We start from the raw sequence: 26,515 nt of genomic DNA, 5'->3' as shown, positions 1-26,515 counted from the left end.
TATTTCATTTCCATAGAAAGAAAGAGCAGGGAAGAGGCTTGAGAGAGAGGGGTGGGTGGGTGGAGGCTGAGAGAAGGAGGCAAAGGAAAGAAAAAACAAGCAAACTAACATCTGCACTGACGTTTTTCAGTTTCTTTTGTCACGAAAATGATTAAAAAATGGTAGAAACTTAAAGGGCATTTTCTGATAAACAATAAATCAATTCAAATCATAATCAAGCATCTTCTCTACTTACAGACACAAATCGGTTATGAATTGGAAATGCAGAATCTGCACTTTTCACAGTTTCTCTGCTTGTTTTGACGAGCTACGTGTCAAATATTATTCATATTTAAATCACAGCATGCTGTTGCTTCTAACCATCGAACACATATTGAAAAGATAGGTGTCCCCAAACTTTTGATGGGCAGCCTATATATGTGTGTGTGTGTGTGTGTCCTTGGAAAGCCTGGCCTCATTTCCAAAAAAGAGAGATGGGCTGCAGTTCCAGTTGTTGCAGAACAGCACCTCTGAGTCCAATACGCTGCCCTGTGGCGTTTTATAGCCCTAATGGTGCTCCTGCTACTCACATGCGCCTCACTAACGAAAGAGAATACCACCGGTTTGATCTTTCATTACTCTGGAGCTTTAGAGACCTTCAGTACGAGACACTGGCTGCACCTTCTCGCTGGACTTCTTAACCCCCAGAAGTCTCTGTTGTAAGTCTTGGCCAGCAATGAAAAAAAGTTATGAAATATTAAAAATGTCTGACTCGCAGTTCATTGAAACAAGAGGAGAAACTGTGGAAAGTGCAGAATGTAAACTTTCAGCTCTTGGCATTCTTGTGTTTGTATGTAGAAGAGAAAATAATTCATTGTGATTTGAAATGAGATATATTATTATTGCAAGTACTAAAATCAGTCTTGTACATTTTTGCAATTTTTCGACATTAAATAAGAAAACATAAAGAAATACAAACGCTTTAAACACAGAATGCAAATAAATGTAAACGTTATTGTTGATATAATGATTCATTTACGTCCTTTACATTTTTGTCACGCTTTTATCATTTTTCGACAGGAAAAAGGTCTGATATGCAACTCAAACCTGTTAATACAAAATGTAAACCAAATATGTAATTACATTAAAATTATACACCCAAACAAAAGTAATGACTCTTGACCTCTATGTGTTAAACACAGTGGCCGCTGTTTCAGTGTCATTGTCCTGATTTTGATGCCATTGTTGCTCTGTTGTGCTGTAATGGTTTTCAGTAAGCTTTTAGAGCAGCTTTAATGGCCCTCCTGGCTAGCGGTCATATTGAACCACTGCACTGTCCCTTACCCCAGGTTACATTATCTTAGCGTGTTCATAACCAGGAGCGCAGCATGTATTGATATTGTGTGCTTATTATGCCATTATGTTGCCCTCGCTGTCCTACATAATGCAGCCTGCCCTCTGCTTTTTGCATACATTTGCATTTTGCATGATCATGTTGTCATTTCTGACAGCGACATGAAGTATTACAGCTCAGCCAATGAGGTACAGTGCTTGTTTTGAACACTTCTATACATACAATAGGAGATATTCGTCCATAAACAACCTCAATAAATGTTTCTCTATGCTAGAAAAGGATATATTAGCCATAAACGACCTCAGTAAACACTCATATACACTGAAACAGGAGATATTAGTCCATAAATAACCTCTATAAACACTCCTACATACGAGAACACAAGATATTAGTCCATAAACAGCCTCAGTATACATGCCTGTATGCTGGAATAGGAGATATTAGTCTATATGCAACCTCAATAAACATTCTTATACACTAGAATAGGAGATATTAGTCCATAAACAACCTCAATAAATGCTCGTATACACTAGAATAGGAGGTATCAGTCCATTAACAATTTCAGCAAACATTCTTATACACTAGAATAGGAGATATTAGTCCATATACAACCTAAGTAAACACTCTTATACACTAGAATAGGAGATATTAGTCCATAAACAACCTCAGTAAACACTCCTATACACTAGAATAGGAGATATTAGTCCATATACAACCTAAGTAAACACTCTTATACACTACGATAGGAGATATTAGTCCATAAACAACCTCAATAAACACTTTTATACACTAGAATAGGAGATATCAGTCCATAAATAACCTCAATAAACACTCTTATACACTATAATAGGAGATATTAGTCTTTAAAAAGCTTCAACAGACACTCCTATATACTAGAGCACAAGGTATTAGTCCATAAACAATCTCAATAAATGGTCCTATACATTAGAATAGGAGACATTAGTCCATAAGCGTCCTCAACAGACGCTCCTAAACACTAGAACACAAAATATTAGTCCATAAACAACCTCAGTGCACACTCCTATACACTAGAATAGGAGATATTAGTCCATAAACAACTTCAGTGTTGTAATATCTGACAGCAGTATGTGTTTTTCATCATATCTGCATCATTCCACTTATCACGGGTCACTAAGCAACAACAATGGTAACATTTACTCCAAGCTGCCGTTACTACTTTTTTCAGCATAAGACTGAGATGATCTATTGTGACCGAATCACAGCCGTGATGATTTTCACCATAACACTTAAGTATCTGCTATGAAAGCAACGAGTAAGTTGTGTAGTTATGAGAGTTCGGACCCGCATTCAGTTTAGTTTAGAGTTTGAAACTCAGCCCTCTGATCCACAGAATCCAGCACAATGAGGCACATTGACTGACCATGAGGGCATCTTTCACCCTCAGAGGTCAAGGCTGCCTCTAATCATAGCTGTCTAATTCACTTCCTCACTTTCTTAACAGGGTAATAAAGCAGGTTTGGCTCGTCTCTCAGAGTGTGGGTGTGCAGTGTTGACTGCCCAGGCTTGGCTGAGTGAGAGTGATGTGCGACTGTGTCTATAATTGATTTGCTGTCCGGTTCAGAAGCAGTGGACACTAACATGCCTTTCTTTAGCACTGGTCTACCTGTCCACACTGTCAGCTTCGGATTCACACTGCATGAGCACCAGTTCCCCTCTATCCTTGGCCTGATGTCCCCTCCACACACATACACACACACACACACACACACACACGCACACACACACACACATACTAGGGCTGTTCCTGATTCTCAAATTCAACATGATTCAATTTGATTCATTTACAGCTCTTTAGAAAATGATTCAAAGCATCATTACATGTCTTATTTCATAATGATCCAATTCAATCACAAATCTTTAGGAAATGCTAAATGATTCAAGGCAACATTAAGTCCCGTATTTCACATTGATTCAATTATGATTCGTTAGGAAGTGATTTGATTCACATGGACGGTTCTTCAGGAACTCATTCAATGCATCATTACATCTCTTATTTTATAGTGATTTGATTCAAGTACAGTTCTTTAGGAAATGATTCATTTCACCTCAGTTCAGTTTGATTCAGTCCATCAATAAATCTCAAATTTCTCAATGATTTGATTATGATTCTGTAGCAAATGATTCAGTGTGTCATGATATCTCAGAATTTACATTGACTCAGTTTGATTTTGGTTCTCCTTGAAATCATGGCATGTGTTGCAAAATTGCACATTTCACACAGTTCTTTAGGAACTCATTCAATGCATCATTACATCTCTTATTTCATAGTGATTCGATTCACTTACAGTCATTTAAGAAATGATTCAGTGTGTCGCAAAATCTCAGCTCTTCATCCTGATTCAAATTTATTCGATTACGATTATTTAGTAAATGATTCATTTAATCTCACTTCAATTTGATTCAGTCCATCAGTAAATCATTTTTTTCATGATTTGATTATGATTTATTAGCAAACAATTCAGCGTGTCATGAAATCTCAGATTTTATAATGACTATAATGAATAAGGTTTGTTTTGGTTCTTCTTGAAATGATTGCATGTATTGCAAAATTGCACATTTCACAATCTTTTAGCTAAATTCTTTAGCAGACAATTCAGTGCATTCTTAAAATCTCAAATCCCACAGTGATTCAATTTAATGTTGATGCTGTGCATCAACAAGATTCTTTGTATTGCAAAATCTTAGCTTTTACAACAATTCAGTTTGATTCAGTTACAGTTTTTAGACAGTGATTCAGTTCATCATGACCTTTCCAGTTTCACTAAGATTCGATTTTATTATTTTGGCTTCATTCAGTATTATTTTTGAAAATGCACTAAATAAACAAATGTAACTCGAGTTTCTATTTATGCAGTAGTGCAGGGCAGACAATATAAATGACCTTTATTATTTATTTTCAGTGCACCATATCTTGATAAGATCAAACCAACCTATGATTTCATTTTTTACATTTCAGAAAATGAGTTCATACATTATTGAATATCCATTATAACTGATTGACGTTCCAAACAATGACGCAGTTGAATCTCCATCTTCAGAACAGAGCATTTTTACACTCATAGAACTGCTGTATTGTCACTGAGCAGTGTGGTGTAGTGGGTGGTGCCAGTACAGTGTGAGTTATGGAGAGCAGTGAAGGGTATTGCTTTTTATAGCGGGCAGTGCCTGGCTGGGCGGTACAGTAGACAGTGCCCATATGAGTGGGTGTAAGACAGTCTGGGGGATTGAGCTGGCATGAAGAGTATATTAATAGCATGTAAAAAAAGCCTGACTGGGGTCAAGCACGTGGTCAGACGCACTTTGCACCAAAATGTTATTTGTATGTCTGTGTATCTGCTGCTGTTTGGAGTGTTTAATGCAGCATTAGATAATACTCATAATGCTTATCCTTTAAACATTGGAGGTCAGACCCGCCATTAGAGTAAATAACTCATGTGCCTATCACTGTTTGTGTTTGCTGGAAGAATGAAATATGTGCATTTGTGGCCTCGATATATCTGCCAAGAAATGACTTTAACCAGGTTATTCTTCTCTAGGACATTTTAAGAAAATGAATTAGAGCATAATGAAGAAATGTAGGAAATTAAATTTAATTAAATTGAGAAATACATTTTATTTAAAAAATTTCCCCAAAGAACAAAGCCTCATATTCCCAAAATGATATTTTTTATAGAAGTCAGAGGCACCAGACTTAGTTTATTGAATTTCCAGTCAAAACATGCATTAAGTGCAAGCCATTTTTCAGGAGATGTTTCTGAGGAGATAAAATATAATATAAAATAACTTGCATAAGGAAGGAGAAAGCCAAATTAATATAATTGAAAAAATCAGGAGTTTCCAAGAAGCTCCTGGGCCTCCTAACAACTACCTGGAAGAGCTGGTAGACCCCAAAACTGCGATCAGATACCCATCAGATAAACAGCACTTAAAGCTTTCATCTCTGAGAGAGAGGAGAAAATCAAGCTGCTTCAGATCTGAAAACATCCACAGGTGTTTCTGTCCATCCTTCCACTGTGAGAAGACGACTCAGCGCTGTGGGTCTGAAAGGATGTGTAGCTGTCAAGAAGAACCTCACTGAGAAAAGGAGACGGACACATCAAACAAAGAAGCTGAACGATGGACTGACCACCCCAGAGTCCAGACCTCAACACCACTGAATGTGTTTGATTACTTCAGAAAACGATCAACCAGCTTCTAAGACTGAACTTTGGAGGTGTGTCTGCAGATTTACTAGAGAAACTGAAAGTGAGTCTCCTGAAAAGAATAGAAGCTGTAGTAAGTAATAAAGGTAAAGAGAGACACACTAAATACTAAAATGATATTGTATTTAGTTGCTGAGAAAATTTCCTGTTAAATAAATGTTTCCTGCTTGTTTTCCCAGCGCTGAAAAATGCAAATACGTACTTAATGGTCATTTAGACTGAAAATATAATAAATGGTCTCTGACTTTTGCCCAGTACTGTATAATGGATGATAATGTAAAACTTCTTTTCCAAGCAATTTTGGACCACTACTTTTTGTCCATTCATCATAAAATATTCATATAAATGTGAAAGGCAGCTGGTTTATATTGGTAAATAAAGGTTCTGTGCATGTGAATTTTTTGTTAATAAAAGTACAAACAATGTAAATGTTCCCTCAAAGGTACAACAGTGGTTTTAAGGTCTGATTATGAACCTTAAATAAGTTTTTCCAGGTGAAAAGTTCGTATTTGTACCTTTTCATAACCAAATGTTTTAAACAGATATATATAAATAAAGTCCTGGAGGCGAGACGGGGTGTGTGGAGTCAGTACAGCTTAGAACATATCATTTCAGTGGATTATGGTTCAGTTATGTTCCCTGACTAAAGGAACTGAGATGTACCCTTGAGGGTCCCACCCCAGTGACAAGAGGAGCACAGCCCCAGTGACAGTTTAGTACCTTTATTTCTTAAAGTATAATGTGTTTATTCTGTTCTCTTATTTGTGGCCTATTGTAGACAATTCTACTTGTCCAGTATCCAGTAATGTGCCTTTAATTCTAGGTTTAAACTCAGTGATAAGCACATAATCTGATCTCCTATCTGTGTGACTGTTCATGTTTATTGACCTCCTGTTAGCTTAAGTATATTTACAGAATACAGGAAATTGCTTTGTTGTGAATGAGCTCTGCTCCCGTCTATTCATTATGATTCTCGGCTTAAACCTAGACCCCCACAAACGTGTTAAGCCAGACATGATCCTTCAGATAAACCACACCAGACATGAACAGCTATGACGGTTAGTTTATTAACGACTGAATAAACAAAACCTCCTCCTCCACAAGGCATTAGAGCTGGAGCTGATTAGACAAGCCTGCTGTGTTTCAGTGGATTTAGTGTGAAATTACCAGTTGTCAAAATCTATAATGCTGTATGACGAGTCGTAATCCTCTGCTCGTTCAATTCTGTATACATTGTGCTGAGAGGTCTGATTGGAGTACTGGTACCAGTAATAACTGGTCCAGTTCAGTATTATTCAGTTTAATTTGTGTGGCACTTTTACAGTAGAAATCATCCCAGAGCAGTTTTACAGAGATTAAGGTACAGCATAAAACGCTAAGCTACACACAGAGCTCTTATACGTTCTTAATGTCTTTTCTCAACGTATATTCTTCGTTTTAGGGCCATGGTAAAAAAGGGTGTGTCCTTCCGCACAGCCACGCCTAGCAACACGTTGCTATGGGACATCACCCTGGATACGGGTTCCGACGGCAGCGTGGGGGTCATCTGTCAGAAGCGGTCCAGCGTGATTGGTAAAAGGTATGTGAGTCTGTATATTCACAAATATAGCTTTATATCCTTAACATCTTTCTTTGGGCCCCCTAGTGGCCATTTGGCCAGTGGAACGGAATACAACTTATTGAACCGAAAAAAGAGATAGATATGCTTTATTTACTACTGAGGAGCAAAAGGATCTTAAATAGACACATAATCTTTGTTATATTAATTATATTAGGGCCCCCTAGTGGCCTGGTGAAAATCGTCTCAGTTATTATTTACAGAAAAGCAATCAAATAAAATATTTTTCCCCATAATTTTGTTACCAGATTAACTAGGACATTGTTATGAAATGTTGTGCTGTGTTGAGCTGCTTGCGAGCAATGAGTGATGCAAATAGCACTTATAGATAATAATATATGTCAATAATTAAATGATAAAAACAGCTTTTTTTCACCTTTCCTGCTCACTTATGAAGACAAAGCTCTACAAACTGTATTTTTGCCATGGCTGCAAAAAGGGGTTAAAGCTGAAATCTTTGTTTTTTGTTTAATAACTTTAAAAATATTTAAGTTGGAATAATCATATTTTTATACAAGCAACATATACATCTGCACTACAACTGAACACTTGAACTTTGTTTCTAACACCTACCGTTCATGTACAGTTCCACCCAAAATGATGGGAAGTGTAGTGTTACAGTTCACCCCATGGGTAAGTTCAACACCTGCTAGAAAAGTCTGATGAATTAGTGCAAACAAAGTTATTCAATATAATTCTACATTATAAGAAACAAATATATTCTCCAACCAAACTGCATTATATATTATGTATCTATAAGACAGACAGACAGCTCAATCGATACAAACACACATCAAATTATATATGAACACTGACATGAGTCTGTGTGTCAAACAATGGCAAATGTATTGTTTGTCCAGTGAAGGACAGCAAATAAAAAACATCACACATCAGTAAAATATGGAACATTGTTGGTGAATAACTACAGTTATACCAGCTGTTACTGTCAATTTCATTAATATTCTTACTTAAAGCCAAAATACTAACATCTGAAAGATACTAATAAAGTAGAGGAACATCATATATTTTAAAATCTGTGTAAACATATGGAATAAAAAAACATAATTTACTTTATTAGTCTTTGTTTACTAAAGGTGTCTTTGTTGTAACACTGTGTAAACTAACCCCGCAGTAGTGAGGCTGTACTTAGGCCTATCTAGCGCTTGCTGTGAGCTTGTCAGCTGCTTTAAAACGGTGCTCCATCGTAGGAAACAAGATGGTGATTAAAGTAATACAAGGTTGGGTTTTTGTGATTTACCCAAACAGCTCAGTGACTGAAAACAACGTGTGTTGAAAAAAATAACTTATATGCCCTGAAAACACTCTTTGGTACAGATCTCTTTAAAATGCTGACCAATCGCTCTGAATTTTGGTGGGAGACTGTGGCGAGGAAATGTGGTAATGTGGGCAGAAGCTCACGCTGCTTGACCTTCTTTAACAACGTAAAAAGTGTGTTAATTTGTGTGCTGTGTTTAGGTTGTTTCCCGCACACTCCTAGTATTATTGGAGAGGGAAGAAACTGGACTGATCCGTAGAAATACTGGCCCACAAGATTCAAACAAATTTGTCCTGCAAGTCTGAGTAAAGGACACTGCTAGCTCTGTTAGCGCTGTGGCTGTCCTCGGTCATGCTGTGTACATGGAAAGACTGCTGATCTTAAGAGTTCAGCCTAGTCTGTCCTCAGGCCAATCCTGCGTGAGTGAAAGATCCTCCAATTGGTTCATAATTCTTGATCGGTTTAATCAAAAACCTTTCTAGGAATCCTCGGATTACAGGTATCCTCGGCTTCCCTTTTCACCCTTTCGTCCGTATCAGCTTTGGGAGAGCAACCAGTTCCGGTTCGGGCTAAAGAGAACAGCAGAGCTCATTTGAAATGAGTGACGCAAATAACCTTAAAAAGTCCGTTTGTTCAGAGGAAGCTGGCAGTGCTCGATTAGCGTCATCCATGCTTGATTGGGCTACGTTTGGCAGGAGGTTTTAAAGCCTCGTTTTCCAGCCATTTAGCATTGACCAATACTTTTTGGCTACATTTTGTAGAATGTGTTTCTACTGGACGTAGTGGACCACCATCATACACCTCCACGTACATATATGAGGTGGGTTCTGCAAAAGTGGGACTTGATACTTGAGATGACGTGGGCAGTTTTATGAATAATATGAGGGAATCAAGTCATAAATAATTACCACTAGAATGTCATTCAGCATTATTTATTTGGCTGATGGGTTTGGATTCCTGGTGCTTCTACCAAAATGTGTCCCATTTGAACTAGGTTCACCCTATTTAGGTGTCTGGACATTGTATTGGACAATTGAGTTTCATTTGAAGTTCCCAGTAAAAGACATGCTAGAAGCAATGGGCTAAAGAATAAAGGTAGTTCTGGACTCACTGACATATTGTATGTGTAAGTAAGTAAGTAAGTAAATAAATAAATAACTATTTCTACAAAATAGCAACTTTATAGGAGAAAGCAAAACATGCTCTTAACTTCTAGTGTAAGTTAATGCAAAGAGATTTCATTCCAAGTGATTTTGGGCCATTTCAGTTGGTCCATTCATCACGAAATGTGGCCAAATGATTTTTTGGACATCGACTAAACTGAACAATGTTTTACTTTCCAGTTCACAGACAGTTTTTGTTTTTCACCTGTCACTTTTTGGTCATAGACATTACTATGGATACTTACTTATGCATACTTATTTATAAGTCTAGGACTATATACTACACCACTGCTGTTTGCACAACTATGCATTTGTTCATGTTACATAATATTCATTATGAAACTATACTAACTATTTTGTAGTGGTTGCTTTGGTGTAGCAGGTAACACCCCTGCTTTCTACACTGTAGACTGGGGTTCGATCCCCTGCCTGGGTAAGCACCCTACACTATACCAGTAAGAGTCCTTGGGCAAGACTTCAAACACCACCTTCACCAACCTGTGTAAAATGAACACATTGTAAGTGACTCTGAATAAGAGCATCTTCCATAAATGTAAATATTTTTATTTGTTAACCGGATTGTCAGTGTCTTTTTGCATATATAGTTCTCTGTATACAATTGAATGCAAAAGTTTGGGCATCCCTGGTCGTTTTTGTTGATCTGTGAGCCATAGAAAAAAAAATTCATTTCATTTTTAATTAATGCTGTGCTGTAGCCCGAACTCGCCATTGTTTATTCAAAATAAGCAAAAACATTAACAGTAAAATACAGACACTTGTAGTAGACCTTGAAAAATTACACAAATACTTAAATACTAAATTAAATACTAAATTAAATACTTAAATATTCAAAATTTAAACGTCCCCAGGAAGTCAGCCTTTTAAACCTACCTGTTTGCTTGAACCAGACACCTGGCATCCTTTCTTTGCTGCAAGTTCAAGACTTGGGCTCGGTTTCTGAGCTGCTGAGCTGACGTTCAGTGTTTATATTGGTTGAACTGCAGTCTGAGGTGTAACTGCTGTCCCATAGATTGTTGTTGAGATAGGAGAGTCAGAGCACACATTACGTTGCAGTGCATGCTGGGGACTGTAGTGCAGTGCATTGTGAAACAGGCTAATATTAATAGAAAATTAAAATACCTTTGCGGGGCGGGTAGGATTGTGTGGCGGGCCTGATCTGGCCTGTGGGCCTTGTGTTTGACACATGGGCTCTACAGGGAACTTAAATATGGTATTTTTCTACAAATTTAGTGCACAGTTTTTTTTAGCATGTTCTGTTTAACACATCAGAAAAGAATAAAAGATAAAAGGTAAAATATGCCTTAACTTTTGTACAGGTGACTCTTTAGTAATTCATTTTTCCAATATGTTACATTCAGCATATAAACAGTAGTTGGTGCAGAGACCAGGAGCAACAAACTTTATATACGACTTTCTTCTCTTCGGTATATATTGTGTTGTACAGTTGTAGAGCGTAATCACCTGAGCCTCATCACAAGCAGCTCAGTGTACGGATGTCCTTGGCATTTTGTACATATGACAAATGAAAAAGACTTGAAGGAATTTGTTGAGTCACCTTTGAAGACACTTGCGTCCGTTCGTGTGTCAGTGTGTTTGTGTGAATACCTGAGTGATCCTCTTAGTGAAAGCCAGCCTGAGTTCCCCTTTCTATTCCTGTTTAATGTGAGTACCTTGACCTCAACTGAGGTCAACCATGTGTTCTCTGGTTTGTGTAGCACAATATTGATATTATCCGTGTTCCTGCCTGGCGGAATCCCCAACAATATGCCTCATCAGCCAATTACAGTCTTTTGCTATCACACTGATTGAAATTACAGCATCCCAATTTGAGCGTCTCTCAGGAGAGGGCTTATCTTGACGTTTGAGACCTCCATGGGCACCAAGCTGGGCATGGACTGGAGGAGCTTAAGATTACACCGAAGGTCATGGTCATTCAGTAGCAGCCGGTGTGGGTCTGTCTTTGAGGACTCTGGCCTTGTCAACCTCATTTTGGTCTTGTTTTCTCCCAATATCTGGGATTAGGGTCCCTTGTTCACCAAAATGCTTTTAAAAGGCATATTTGCGTTGTGTAAACTACTCCATAATCCGTCCAAAACAGCCTGCAAGTTACCCCCCTGCAGGGGCTGCCTACTGTGAGTGCCCTTTTTGGGGGGGCCATGAATCACCCCAACAATAGGTTCCCCCAGAGTCTCGGCTGCCTCCAGCCACTTAGACCGTAAAGCCGTGGTGCGTTTTTGGGGAATCTTTCTCCTGTAATGCAGGATTAAAGCAGACTAATCCTGTTTAATGGTGTCCCAAAAGGGGGCTGGAAGAGACCTTCACCCAAATCCGGATAGTCCTTGTTTTTAATTCTGCTTTGTTCTTTTTTTGGGTTCTTATTTTGTTTGTTTGTCATGTTTGAATATCGACTTAATCGTGTCAGACTGACCCGTTTAAAGAGGAACACACAAACTGGGTCTGGTCCAAATATTAACTCTGCATACATCTGAGTGCATAAGCTTAGCAAAGATTAGCAAAGATCATACAGTGTTTTATTCATGCAAACAAAAGGTTTTTCAGTTTTTTCCTCATTTTAAATGATATAATACATATAATAGCAAAAACAATATTTGTACAGGCACTTCCGTTTACATAACTACAGGTTACTGTACACATGTAGATTGTTTATAATTACTCCATTCAGAGGTTTTGTTAAGAAATACAATTAATATACTTTATTACAGGCCAGAAATGTCATCTTAAACATAGTCAATAAATCTAATATTGGTATCTATATGTGGATGTTGTATATTTAATTTATTATTTATCTTATTACTAGACATTTTATAGTGTTTTAAATAATTGTATTAAGTAAAATGGTCTCACTATATTGGCAGATAATTTTGCTTGTTGTAAGAAATGTGCTTGAAACCAGCCAGTATAGTAAGATCACTTGATAAAATGACCTAAAACAAGTAAAAATTGTCTTGAAATGAGCTAAATAAGTGCAGCCAACTCAAAAAGGGAAACAGACTAGATTTAAGATTGTTTCCCTTGACAAGATACCATTTTTTGCAGTGTAGTTTCTCTACTCTTTTCACTTTATTTGGAGTGGTTCTTTGTAGATGATGAATAAACTCAACAGATTATTTGTAACATATAAACAACATATCAGTGAAGTATCAGTACTGACGGCTCTGAGTACACCAAAGTAAATATCTTGTAGATGTTCTGTCGATACATTATTACATTAATTAGATGTATTGTTAAAGTGTTGCATTACGCAAAACCCAACCTTACCCAAAACCTAATCCTAACCCTGGCCCTAGTCATAACCCTAACCTTAACCTCAACCCAAAACCTAATCCTAAACCTCATATGTTCTTGACATGTTACTGAGAGTCTGTTGAGTGTTTGTTTCATCTAAAAAGGACGACTCAAAATAAAGTGTCCCCCTATTTCTGAGGGTTTTTATGCAACTAGTTGAGCTGAAATTGACTGAATAAAACTAAGAATCTTTTCTCTTTTTTATGCTAGTAATGCATACTGTGGAGCACCAATTCATTCAGATCAAATTCTCGGTTTAAGGTTTCCTTAAAATGCCTTCTCAATATGCAAAGTGTGTTCATAATGAATTGGAGAACTTGGGCTGTGCAATAAATAGACTTGCTGACTTCATTAAGTGCCGCCAACACTAGTTTAATAACCTTATATTCACAGCTCCATTATGCTAAATATACATGCACACACACAAACCCGTATGCTCATACATGCGGTCCACACAAAAGAGGCGTTTGAACTCGTTTTCGGCTGATCCCCGGAGCTTGAAAGCTGTGTTTTAAAGCTGAAAGATCTGAGACAGATGAATCAGATTATAGAGGAACTCGAGTCCTATTGAAAGTATTATGGTGAATAGAGAGGGGATTGATGTGGATGTGGTGGGGGAATGATATGGCATAGTGATAGGGTGATCGACTAAGCTGCGCGTGATTTTAAAGCCTCCATTTCGTTCCTAGGTGCACATCGACATGAAAGTATATGGCTAGTTCTTATTTTAAATCTAACTCTTTTCATCTGCCATCAGACAGATTGGATTCTTTGATAGCAGTATTTGCAAATTGATCTTTTTATTGGGCACTTTGAGCCGTAAACCATTTTTCACTAAGTTACTCGGCTCTTGTTGTGCTAGAGTTTGGATTTCTTGGTTCTTAACCCTCTGAGGTCGCTGATGTCGTATGCGACATCAAAGGACGTCGTGGATAAAAGAAAAAATATTTGATGAACGATGGATGCTAGAGATGCACTTTCATTTTGCCCAGAAAGGCAGCATTGTTCAGCAAACAAGTGAGGAACACAGCATCTGATTGGTCGACAGACTCGACCGAAGGCATACTTGGATGGCTATCAGCCCTGCTAATAACAACAATTACTGTTTTCAACACAGAGAAACAGATAAATAGTCACTGAAGATGTTCAGTGTTGGATTTATTCTACAAAATCTCTGAAAAGACAGTACAGTTCAAGACTGGATTGCAAAGGAGCCCACATTGAAAAGGCAAAACATAGTCTTCCTTAAAATGAAAGTAAATCTGTAGCATACAGTGTCCTCAAGATGTTTATTCTTTTATGTATGACATCCTTTGATGCCGTATACGACATCGTCGACCTGAGAGGGTTAACCCGGTTCTTTTACCTAGAGCTTGTTATATATTAGATGGTTTGCTTTTTGAAATCCTCATAGTGCTGTTTGATCAGAATGTTGCATTAGTTCCCTTTGGATCTTCAGGAAAACTCATAGATTGATGGAGAATATGAATTATTTTTAGGTACAGTTCTCAAAAAGAGAGAACAGCCCAAACACGTTTGGCCCACAGCAGATTTGGCTCATGGCTGGCTTGCCAAAACTGTAAGACCTCAGTTTCTCACTGTAGTTCTTCATTGGGAACATCTCAGTAAACACTGACAACTTGTAGATGTGTGGAAGATATGGTATATCTGCAGACGAAATTGGCCAATGTAGAGGACAGCCTCCACACGTCAAGCCTACAGTGGGATCTGCTCCTGGATGGCTCGCCAAACTGTTATGATAGATGCAGAGGCTTCGTCTGGAACTTTACAGTAAACACCGATTACTCATGGGATGATGGAAGACATGATTTATTTGCAGATATAATTGGCCAAAGGAGAAAACAAATACTACATGCCAGGTCTACTGTAGGTTCTGCTCCTGGCTGGCTCGCCAAACAGCTAGTTGGAGTTTCTCGCTGCAGAAGTTTTCTCTGAAACTTCACAGTAAAAACTGATAACTGAAAATATAATTTATTTGCGGATTAGACTGAGCCTTAAGTCTTCATTTAGCTCTAATGAAATGCAATATGGTTAGGTGTGAAGTCAGGGCCTAGAATAGGATATTAGAATTATCCAATTTGTGGGTAAAGCTATTAATAGTTGCAGAATCCATTTTTTTCTGGAATTGCAGGTCATATACTGAAAGCAGTAGATGCAGTCAAGAGATCAGATCTCTGCTTCACCTGGAAATAGTGGCCAGGGGGTCACTTTAAATGACCTTGCATGCAATCTGTATTGGGTTTGAAAGCTGTCCACTCCCAAAACTGATGTCATTGATTCATATTATTTTGTTCTTCTTTACTTATTTAAAGTTTTTCTTGTTTTTTATTTAAAAATGGGTGGTGGAGATTTTATGTTCCTGGACACACATTGCAATGTGAATGAACTACCATCATTAAATGCATAATATCCAATCTTATGATGCCGTTTGACAGCCAACATGCAAAAATGGCGAGTTTGTAGGTTTTTTACATGAAACAATGTTTAAATGTGTCATATGTCAGAACAAACCCGTGACAATGACTCCCTACCTCAACAGAATCCATCCTAGATATGGATTCAATGACTTTGTTAAGTTTAAAAATGCTTTTATGGCATCAACCTCACAGATTTAAGTTCTTGAACTGTATTATTTCTGTACTTTTCTGTACTATTTAAGACAAATTGTCCAGTAAGCACGACTGTCTCCCCTGCAGGCTCAGCAAACTCCAGGCGATCCTGCAGATGGATTTTGAGGTGGAGGATGTCAGCAGCCAATCAGAGATCCAGGTGATTAAGTGGGAACTGGCCCTTCCCGATGATGTGAAAATGCTGGGGGCCTCCGAGGGCCTCATGAGGGTCTATACCACCCAGAGAGACTTCGTTGGCTTGGCTCCTCTGGTCATGGTGGGTGAAACCTAAAGATTTTAACATTATTTCTTTACTTTGCCTGTTTACATTGATAATAAGGCAGATGGGAGTGCTTTTTTATCACTGAGGGGACATTTGGGTGCAAAAATAAACATATAATTGTATTATATTAATTATTAAGGCCTTAGAACAGGGTTTGGCCACCCAAATGTTAAGAAGAGCCATTTTGTCCTTTCAGCAAAAGTCAAACCACCTTGGGAGCCACAATATTTTATGTCCATTTTACCATCTTGGCTGTAAATATGTCTCAGTATGTGCTGATGTACTAGTATAAGCTAACAAATTTAAAATAAATGAAAACACAGACTTACTTTACTCTTCTTTAAGCTTCAGCTATAGCTGCTTTTCTCGCATCTCCAGCAGGAAACTTTCCAAAAGTAGAAGAATTCGATTTTTTAACGAGGCTGAAGTTGCTTCTCATTCGCCAGCTTCTTGTTTGAGTTTTCCTGTTCCGCCTTAAATGGACGCTGTTAGCTCTGCGTGTGAAATGCTGTGACTCTGTGTTGAGCTGCTAGTGAGCAGTAAGAGTGAAAATGGAGGGGTGTGAACCCCCTGCTGTAAAATTACTCACACTTACTGTAACGCCACAGAACTGATCAGACGCTCGCGAATAAGCTTAGAAGAAAAGGCTTTACTGATTAACGTGGAGTCCAAGCTCGTTGTCAAAAAACAGGCGTGGGTTAAATCCAAAACAATCAATACACAAGAACAATATTACAAAGCAGGCAAACAAGACCAAAAGGGGCAAAGACGAAAGACAGAGTCGTAAATCCCGAAAAGATGGTTCAATACACAAAAAGGACAATACAAGAAAAAAACACTTGGTGGAACAGTCATGTGATCTCCAAAAGACTTCTGGGAGTTGGAGTTTGTTAGGTTGACGGATCCATTGGAAGGCGTGAAACCTATAAAGGGATAAAACGGCCAAACTGCAGCTTTCTTTACATAAACAAGTGTGTAGAATTGACATGCCAGTTGACAACTGTGTTCTATTAATTCTATTGATTATCAATCAATTCTTAATTACATGAAGCTGCAGAAGACAAAATCACTAAGCAGAGCTGTTCACCAAACATCATGAATTACAACCAGATACCCAATTTCACTCTCTTGTCGAGCGTGTTGTTTTTGCCACTGCTAACCTGCAGGATCTCGTCCTTTCTTGCGCAGATGATTAGTTTCCTATTTATAACGACAGTGTTATAGGTGCCATCAGTGTGACGAACAAGCCGCATGGAGCAACGTCAAGCTTTTCTCCAGATCCTCTAACATATCTGTTAGTAGACGTCTTGCATAACGCACCTGTGAGAGGCGCGCACACATACCTCCACTCACACTCACACGTCTTTCACAGGTGTAATCTCTTTCATGCCGTTGCACTGAAGCTCTCACGTCACACAGACCTCTCACCTGTCATCTCACACTGAGCCATATTTAGCACCCGTTACCATGCGACCCCTGCAGATTCAGCGATATTAGCATGAAATGTTGTTATGCAACTGTCTGCTTTGCAAACAATGAAATGATTTACTGCGTGTCCAACTCTGGCTGCAACTTTAGAGCATCATTACGGTAATATGTTAGTCGTTAGCTCCTTCAAAAGCACAATTAATCTGGGGAAAATCTGTGTGGAGGCCTTGATCAGCTGTGAGCGCTGTGGAGCAGTAATCTGCAGCGGACGACGTCACCAGAGGGAGAGAACATCCTGTTTTAGGGGGACGCCTCAGTGCTCGAAGGATTGGACAGATTTACTTTGCAGACGTGTGAACATGATTGTAATTGCTCTCTCTAAAAGTCTGTGATCTCCACTTTTTAAATTACTGTGTTTAGAGAGATAGAAGCCCATCCCTTAGTACAAGAGATACATGGATAGATAGATGGATGGAAGGATGGATGGATGGATGGAAGGATGGATAGGTGAATGGATGGGATGGTGGCAAGTAAGTAGATAGATAGATAGATAGATAGATAGATAGACAGCTCTGCCCTTAGTACAAGAGATGGATAGATGGATAGATGTATGGATGTATGGATGGATGGATGAAATGGTGGGCAGGTAGATAGATAGATAGATAGATAGATAGATAGATAGATAGATAGATAGATAGATAGATAGATAGATAGATAAACAGACAGATAGACACAGGCAGACAGACATAGATAGATAGATAGATAGATAGATAGATAGATAGATAGATAGATAGATGAGTTGGATGGTGGGTTAGTGGGTGGGTAGATAGGTAGATGGATGGATGGATGGATGGATGGATGGATGGATGGAATGGTGGGCAAGTAGATAGATAGATAGATAGATAGATAGATAGATAGATAGATAGATAGATAGATGAGTTGGATGGTGGGTGAGTGGGTGGGTAGATAGGTAGATGGATGGATGGATGGATGGATGGATGGATGGAATGGTGGGCAAGTAGATAGATATATAGATAGATAGATAGATAGTGGGTGAGTGGGTGGGTAGATAGGTAGATGGATGGATGGATGGATAAATGGATGGATGGATGGATGGATGGATGGATGGATGGATGGATGTTTACAGTGTTGAAGCTCCAGTCAGGCCATGTGACTGCGCTGAAAGATGAGGTCGCCTCAGGAGAGGAGCAGGAGCTCAGGATCATGATTGAGCTTGTAAATGTGACGGCTTCATCTGTCCAGCTGATAAGGTGGTGACCCTGGGCTGGGGGCCAAACGCACAGATTTGGGTCTGATCATTGCGATTTTGCTCTGGAACATACAGCTGGATTAAAGAAATGGGAAACATAACAGATCAGAAAACATACAGCAAAATACCAAACACCCTTCTGCATCTGAAAACACGAGTCATTTCAGCTGCAGAATATGGAAACAGAAATATCAGGACAAAATAGCTCAAAATGGCATTTAGCAAAGCATTTAATGTTTCCCTGAACGTTAATGACATAAGGCATTTACTGTGTACCGATATTAACCTGGTAAGATTTTGGCAGGTATACAAAGTGGATCAGACACAGCAGTGCTGCTGGAGTTTTTAAACACCTCAGTGTCACTGCTGGACTGAGAATAGTCCACCAACCAAAAATATCCAGCCAACAGTGTCCTGTGACCACTGATGAAGGACTAGAGGATGACCAACACAAACTGTGCAGCAGCTGATGAGCTATCGTCTCTGACTTTACATCTACAAGGTGGACTGACAAGGTAGGAGTGTCTAATAGAGTGGACAGTGAGTGGACACAGTGTTTAAAACCTCCAGCAGCACTGCTGTGTCTGATCCACTCGTACCAGCACAACACACACTAACACACCACCACCACCATGTCAGTGTTACTGCAGTGCTGAGAATGATCCACCACCCAAATAGTACCTGCTCTGTGAGGGTCCATGGGGGTCCTGACCACTGAAGAACAGGGTAAAAGGGGGCTAACAAAGTATGCAGAGAAACAGATGGACTACAGTCTGTAACTGTAGAACTACAAAGTGCACCTATATAGTAAGTGGAGCTGATCAAATGGACAATGAGTGTAGAAACAAGGAGGTGGTCATTATGTTCTGCCTGACCTCTAATTTCTAGCATATTCCTGCTTTTGGAACTGTTGGACTGTCCTGCTCTTGCGGTTGTCTCGTACAAGAACTAAGCTGACATAAAGTGACGTTTGATCTACAAAAACTGTTCCACAGTCTGGTCATCCAGTTGCATCTGTCACAAACTATAAAGGTCATGAGAGATTTGACCTGCGCCACTGGAGCTCCACGTTCCCTGGGTACACAATAGAGGATTATTAATAAACCTTTTTAGGCTTTAATCCCAACCTATGCCTCGGAGCGTCCTGCTTTTACCTCTAAAGAGAATGACATGCCCACGGCACTTTGTTTGTAATCAAGGTTGTATGGGTGCGGGGCAGATGGGTTCTGTCCTAAAATGCACTCGTACAAGGCGTTAAGAAAAGGAAATCTGCTATCCAGTGTTAGAACCACACTGTGATGCTAACAGAACGTTTTTATCTAAGGGTTATTATACAGTGAACGGTGCAGTGGCTTGTTTAATACCACAAAACAATAATATGCATATTTTGTCACTGTTGGAAAAATTGATATGTCGATTTTTGTCTTCTTAATAATTAGTTTAGTATAAAAATGCCATCTGCCCTTAATGTCAAAATCTCATACTAAATGGAACAACAGAAAATGTTCAGAATTACTTGTTCCATTGACCTCCATTCAAAGATAAGTTTTTTTGAAAAGTTACTATTTGGAGTATTTGCATAAAATGAAGCCAAAACTTCATGACCTTGATCCACTCAGTGAACAGATGAGTTTTGAAAGTGGAAATGCATTCAGGAAAAGAGCAAAAAAATGGGAATTTTTCATATTACATGCTTAAAAATGGGTTCTTTAGTAAAGAAAATGGTTCTGTATAGAACCATGAATATTTGCATGATTAAAGCGTTCTTTTTTATGGTGAAAGCGTTCTTCAGATTAATGGAGAAAGTGTTGTAAATGGTTCTATATAGCACCAAAAAGTGTTCTTCTATTGTTACGATGGCAGGCTTTTTACAACATAGGAACCCTTTTTGGTGCTATATAGAACCATTTTCAAAAAGGTTCTGTATAAAATCCTATACAACACATTTTCCATCAATTATTCATGCAAACAGTTCTTTGAGTGTTTATGATTCTATATAGAACCATTTTCTTTACTAAAGAACCCTTGCAGAATCATCATTTTAAGTACGTATGTGAAAGGTTTTGAACGAATTCGCCCATAAATAAGTGCTAAATGGTGAAGGTCTGCAGAAACCTGTCAGATGTTGCTGACTTCTAGTTTGCAGAAAATTTTCCAAACATGCTTTTTGTCAAAATTTAGCTTTTACAACATTTTGTTTGTGCACTAACTCAAGTTTCTGAGATGTAAGAGTAAGAGAGGCAAAGGACCTTTCACAGGTTAGCCTTTTAGCATCTCCTTTCAGTGCAGATTTGTCTTCGGCACGTTAACCGACATGCAGAGTTTAGACAACGACACACACACACACACACACACACACACACACACACACACACACACACACACACACACACACTACTTAAGCTGCTTATCCTTCTGGGTGAGGTTGCTGGAGCCTATTCCAGCAGCCACTGGGCAGAAGGCAGGAAACACCCTGGACAGGTTGCCAGTCAATCACAGGGGAAACAGACACACACACTTACACCTAGAGGCAGTTTAGCATGTCCAGTTGGCCTGACTGCATGTGTTTGAAACTGAGGGAAGAAACTCACGCAGACACGGGGAGAACATGCAAACTTCACACAGAAAGAACTCTGGTCGCCCAGTCGGGGACTTCAACCCAGCGCAACCCGCTGCACCACCATGTCACGCCAGTTTACACAACAGCATTTGAGAGGTCAGACACCGATGTTGGACAAAAGCGCCTGACTCACAATCTCCATTCTAGTCCATCTGAAAGGTGTTCAATGGGGTTGAGGTCAGGGCTCTTTGAGGGTCAGTGAAGTTCTTCCACGCCAAACTCACCCAGTCATGACTTTATGGACCTTGCTTTGAGCACTGGGTCTCAGTCACGCTGGAACAGAAAAGGTTCTTCCCCAAACTGTTCCCACAAAGTTGGAAGCATAGAATTGTCCAAAATGTCTTGTTCTGCTGAAGCATTAAGATTTCCCTTCACTGGAACTAAGGGTTCTAGACAAACCCCTGAAAAACAACCCCATAGCATTATATCATCATCCCTCCTCCACCAAACTTTACAGCTGGCACAGTGCAGTCAGGCAGGTAACGTTCTCCTGGCATTCACCAAACCCAGACTCGTCCATCAGACTGACAGATAGAGAAGCGCGATTCATCACTCCACAGAATAAAGCTTGCATGCAGCTGCTCGGCCATGGAAACCCATGCCATGAAGCTCCTGGCACAGTTTCTGTGCTGATGTTGATGCCAGAGGAGGTTTGAACTCTGCAGTTATTGATCAGCACGATGTTCGTGTCTTGTATGCTCTATGCTCCTCAGCACTCGGCGACCTGCTCTGTAACTTTACTTTGTGGCTGAGTCACTGTGGTTCCTAAACGCTTCCACTTTTAAACAATACCACTCACAGTTGATCGTGGAACATCTAGAAGGGAAGAAATTCCGCAAACTGATTTGTTGCATCCTATTACATAACCGCACTCTAATTCAGTGAGCTCTTTAGAACGACCCATTCCTTCACTAATGTGTGTAAAGGCAGGCTGCATGGCTAGGTGCTTGATTTTATACACCTGTAGCGATGAAACTGAATGAAACACCTGGTGTGTCCCAATACTTTTGTCCATATAGTGTGTATATCAGTATATTCTATTTGTATTGTTATATGTGCTATAGAATGTAAACTATATGATAACATTTCATTTTTCTAGTTTTGAATGGAAAAAGTGATGCATGTTGAATTGAGGAAAGGGTCAACGCAGTCATTAAACCCAGTATATGGTGTTGTATATGGCTGGGATTGAACCCTTTGACCTCTGTATGCAGGACACTGAGCTGATGAACACGGCAGTGTTGACCGGTAAGCGGGTGGTGGTGCCAGTCAGAACAGTCGCCGTGGAGACAGACGGATCCGTTACTGATGTCTCGGACTTCACAGACTGCAGCTCAACAGACGAGGACGTGCTGAAGGTACTGAGTGAATGGAAGTGTGTGATAAAAGAGAGTGAAGTGGCGTGAAGGTTGCTTTCTTCCTCATTGTGGTCCGTTGAAAAACTGTGTTGGTCAGTCACTAATCGATGACACTGTCACTTCTTCAAAAGTGAGATGCATTTGAAAGATGGCGAAGGTTACAGGAACGTTTACCTTGAAGTCTTCCAGGAACCTGTGTGGCACAGGAGCACAACACTGGTGCATGAAGAGAATCACAGAATGAATGGCATAGTTACTTATAGATACTTACGAGCATGTGTGCCATTCAAGCCATTGTAAGCTATCAGAGAGAGCCGAGAGGTTGACCTTTGGATTCTGTCGTGATAAAGACTTTGAGTTGTATTTTTGAAGGTCATGTTATGAGATTTTTATCTGTGGTGTGTGAGGAGATATGAGAAAGTTCCAGCATTTCCAGTGTAAAATACTTCTGCTGCTTTGTGTGAAGCCTACAGAAAGCCATCTGGTCTACCAACCAGATTCAGAGGTACCAGCAAACCTTACAGAGAAACTTGCCAAGGAGAAAAATCCCTTACACTGGTCAAGCAAGGCTAACCAGGCTACAACCGTTTATTATTACACATAATTTATAGTATAATTATTCATATTGTTTTAAAAGGACACAAAAGCATAACCATCTGTTGTAGACAAGCCCACTCGCCTCCTATACTGGTACCATGTTAGTTCCTAGAGGGCAGTTTTCTTATTTAAGGACCCCCTTCTGATGATGTATCCTGAAGGGTGGAGGGACTAGAAAAGCTGCATCTGCTTTGGGGTGGATTTTTTAGGGACTGACTATTTTGAAATGTGTATTTTTTATCCGTTAGCTGGTGAAAACTTAAATCATCATTTCAGTGGAGAGAACTGGGTACTAAAACGATGACTTGTCAGATAAGGATGACAAGGTAAAGTTAGCAATGGAGCTAACTTTATGCTATCTGGCCATCTAGATATAACCTTAGTTTGGCCCCTTTTTTCTGGCTAAAGAGTAAAAGACTTGCCTCCAGTTTCCATTTTGTGTTAAATAAAGATATAACCACTGTTTTTTATGATTTTGTTCATCAGTCAAGGTAAGAGTTACAGTAGTGCTAGCTTGGTCACGTTTATTAGCCTATATATCAGTGGCTGTGCTAGCAGTCAGGATTGGGTGGGTGAAACCGCAGGGATTCCCAAAGGTTATATGATGTATTTGCATGCTGGGCAACATCACTGATGATCAAAAATGTGAAAATGATGTAAATCCATTGATTCGGTCGAAGCAATGAGGCTAATCCATATAATGCTGTGCTGCAGAATACTGCACAGCATGACAGTGACTCCGGTTTTAGGCCATTTTATAACGTGATATAGCGCTTAAAGCCCCTGTCAACATGGTTTCAAATGTTTTTGTTTTTGTTTTAGCAGTAAAGATGTGCCACAAAAAAGGAATTACCAGTTACATTCAAGAAATATATATAAATTAATACAGTTTAATAGTAGATAAATGCTCTAAAAATTCCCAGCTGCTGCCTGTGCATAACTGTATGGGTGTGTCAGGACGCAAAATGATTGACAGTGATGTCTCAGAGGCATTGTTAACAACCAGGCTCCAGTGGTGAGTAACACCACCAATCAATGTGGTTCAGCCCTATGTGTTTGAGCGCCCCCCGCAAGAAAAATGGTGAAACAGCGTCTAGCTGTGCACAAAGAATGGTGTAACAAACCTTAAGACAAGCACTGTTAACAAAGCTTAAATAACCTGCTTGCTGGGACTTTTGTCTGGGACTCAGGGAGCAGCAGGGAGATTAGTGACCATATGTGAGGGAGAGGAGCACAAGTAGATGACGTATACATATGGTTGGTACTGATCGGTCATATCTGATGTCACCTTTGGTCCCGCCTAACTCAAATCAAACAGAAGAAAACAGCAGAAAAAGTCATTTAAAAAAAAATCTGTCAACAGAAAAGACCAACAGCATTTTTCTCTGCCAGTTCATAATAAAAACATCATGAAACAACAGATAATAGTTCGGAGAAAATGATGAAAATGAGTAGAGAGGGGCTTTAAAGGGGCATTTTAGACTTTTTTTGTTTTTTGCACATGCTGAATACTGTAGGGAATGTGGCAGTATCAGTAATACCAGTAATGTTAGCATTGGAGACAAAGCTAAGGCTGGATTTTTATTTGAATTTTCCAGTCAACCTTAATGCAGCCGATTCTCTACTTAAAGTGGAATGATTCAGTTCGAATTTGAGCCTCTTGCACCAGAGGACAGTCAGACTATGCTGCCATATGCAATTCCAAATATGCACATTCCAGTTCAAGCTGAATTATTGAAGGTAATAATTAATCTCACACTTTCTTTAGGGACAAATTAGAGCAAATAGGATGATTAATCTTGATGGACTTCAACAAACGAAATGTGATTCATCACTATTATTCACTGTAATCATTTGACAGCCCTACAAATTACATATTAAAATCTAGTTTTAGGTCAGAGTGTCTCGTTAAGAGAACCTTGTGCGATAGGATGATGTCTAAAGTTGTATTTACTATAGAATCGTGATGCATTAATAAAATGGTTATTAGGAACATCAGTAAAACTTTCACATCTCTTTGGAGTTCAGCATCATGTTTACCGTCGCCACAGCTGGAGTCAAGTCAGGTTCAAGTTTGTTTTCTTCACAGTTAGTTGAAAGGCACAGTGGATGTTCACTCGAGACTGAGTGGTGTTTGACCTGAGGCAGAGAGACAGGACTGAGTGTGGCGGAGTGATTTAGAGTGAGTGTTTGGGGGGACAGAAGTTCTTTAAGGTCTTCTCAAAGTTATCTCAGGAACTGTGAGGGTCAACCTGTCCCTGTTTAAGTACACAAGTCAGGGAGTGTGTGTCGTCGTCTTATGGCTGAGTGTTCTGAGTGCTGGAAGGGCTTTTCTGAGTGCTGGAAGGTCTTTTCAAAGTCGTGGTGAAGTTGTCACACACGTTCTGGGTAAAGTCCGTCAGGCTGCAGAGTGGATAGAGTATGACAGTTGTACACGGTGAAGTGACAGCCCCAGATATGGCTCAGTGTGAAGAGCTTTAACTCCGCCCCCCCCCAAAGTTCCTGTCAGAGTGAGACTGACAGCTGGCACTTCAGCTCAGAAATAAACTCATATCTATGGTAGGACTGTAGAATGTATCATTCGTCAATTGCAATATACAAATTTGTATACTGCAGTAGGTTAAAGTGAATATGTGCACTCACTACAGTAAAGTGGGAAAGCTTCTTATTCTGAAGGATTATGGTCTGGTATATACAGTGGATATGTGTATTAAAGTGCATGTGCAGCAATTCAAAGTAGAGGGATGTGAGGAGGCTCCCTCTTTAGGAGGATGATGGTTCGGGTAAAGAAGCTGTGGAGATGACGGTTGTTCAGACTCTTTAGGGCTCTCACTCTCAGCCTCCGCTGAGATGGAAACCGCTGAAAGAAAGAGTGACCGGCATGTGATTCTCCTGCCATCATCTTCATCCTAGATGAGTAAAGGTCTTTAAGGGTGGAGAGTCGACAGACGATGATTTACTCTGCACATCGCATTGTTCTCTGTTGCTCACGCATGGCATGCAAAGAGATGGGAATGGAGGATGTGATGATGAATTCCATTTCATACATCCATACACACAACCATCTATTCATACATACAACCATCCATCCATCCATCCGTACATACATACAAACATACAATCATCATACCATCGAAACATCCATCATCCATCCATACATACAACCATCTATTCATACATACAACCATCTATCCATCCATCCATCCATCCATACATACAACCATCTATTCTTATATACAACCATCTATACATGCATCCACCCATCTATTCATCTATCCATATATCCATCCATCCCTCCATCCAACTGTTTATGTGTTCATCCATCCATGCGCTCATCCATTTATGTGTTCATCCACCCAGCCATCCAT

At 39.5% G+C, this 26,515-nt stretch overlaps 1 protein-coding gene across 1 annotated transcript in view; it reads left to right on the top strand.

Annotated features, from left to right (window-relative positions):
- The window catches only part of LOC118814022 (transmembrane protein 132C), a 70,651-nt gene that overhangs the window by 25,694 nt on the left and 18,442 nt on the right, over positions 1-26,515 (top strand). The window contains exons 3-5 of the mRNA XM_036579694.1: positions 7,019-7,156; positions 15,679-15,868; positions 22,407-22,550. Coding sequence (XP_036435587.1) covers positions 7,019-7,156; positions 15,679-15,868; positions 22,407-22,550 — 472 coding nt within the window. The remainder of the gene's footprint in view (positions 1-7,018; positions 7,157-15,678; positions 15,869-22,406; positions 22,551-26,515) is intronic.

The sequence above is a fragment of the Colossoma macropomum genome, unplaced genomic scaffold (genome assembly GCF_904425465.1).
Source record: "Colossoma macropomum unplaced genomic scaffold, Colossoma_macropomum, whole genome shotgun sequence".
NCBI lineage: Eukaryota > Metazoa > Chordata > Actinopteri > Characiformes > Serrasalmidae > Colossoma > Colossoma macropomum.
Note: the sequence above shows the minus strand (reverse complement) of the source record. Positions and strands in the feature narration are given on the sequence as shown.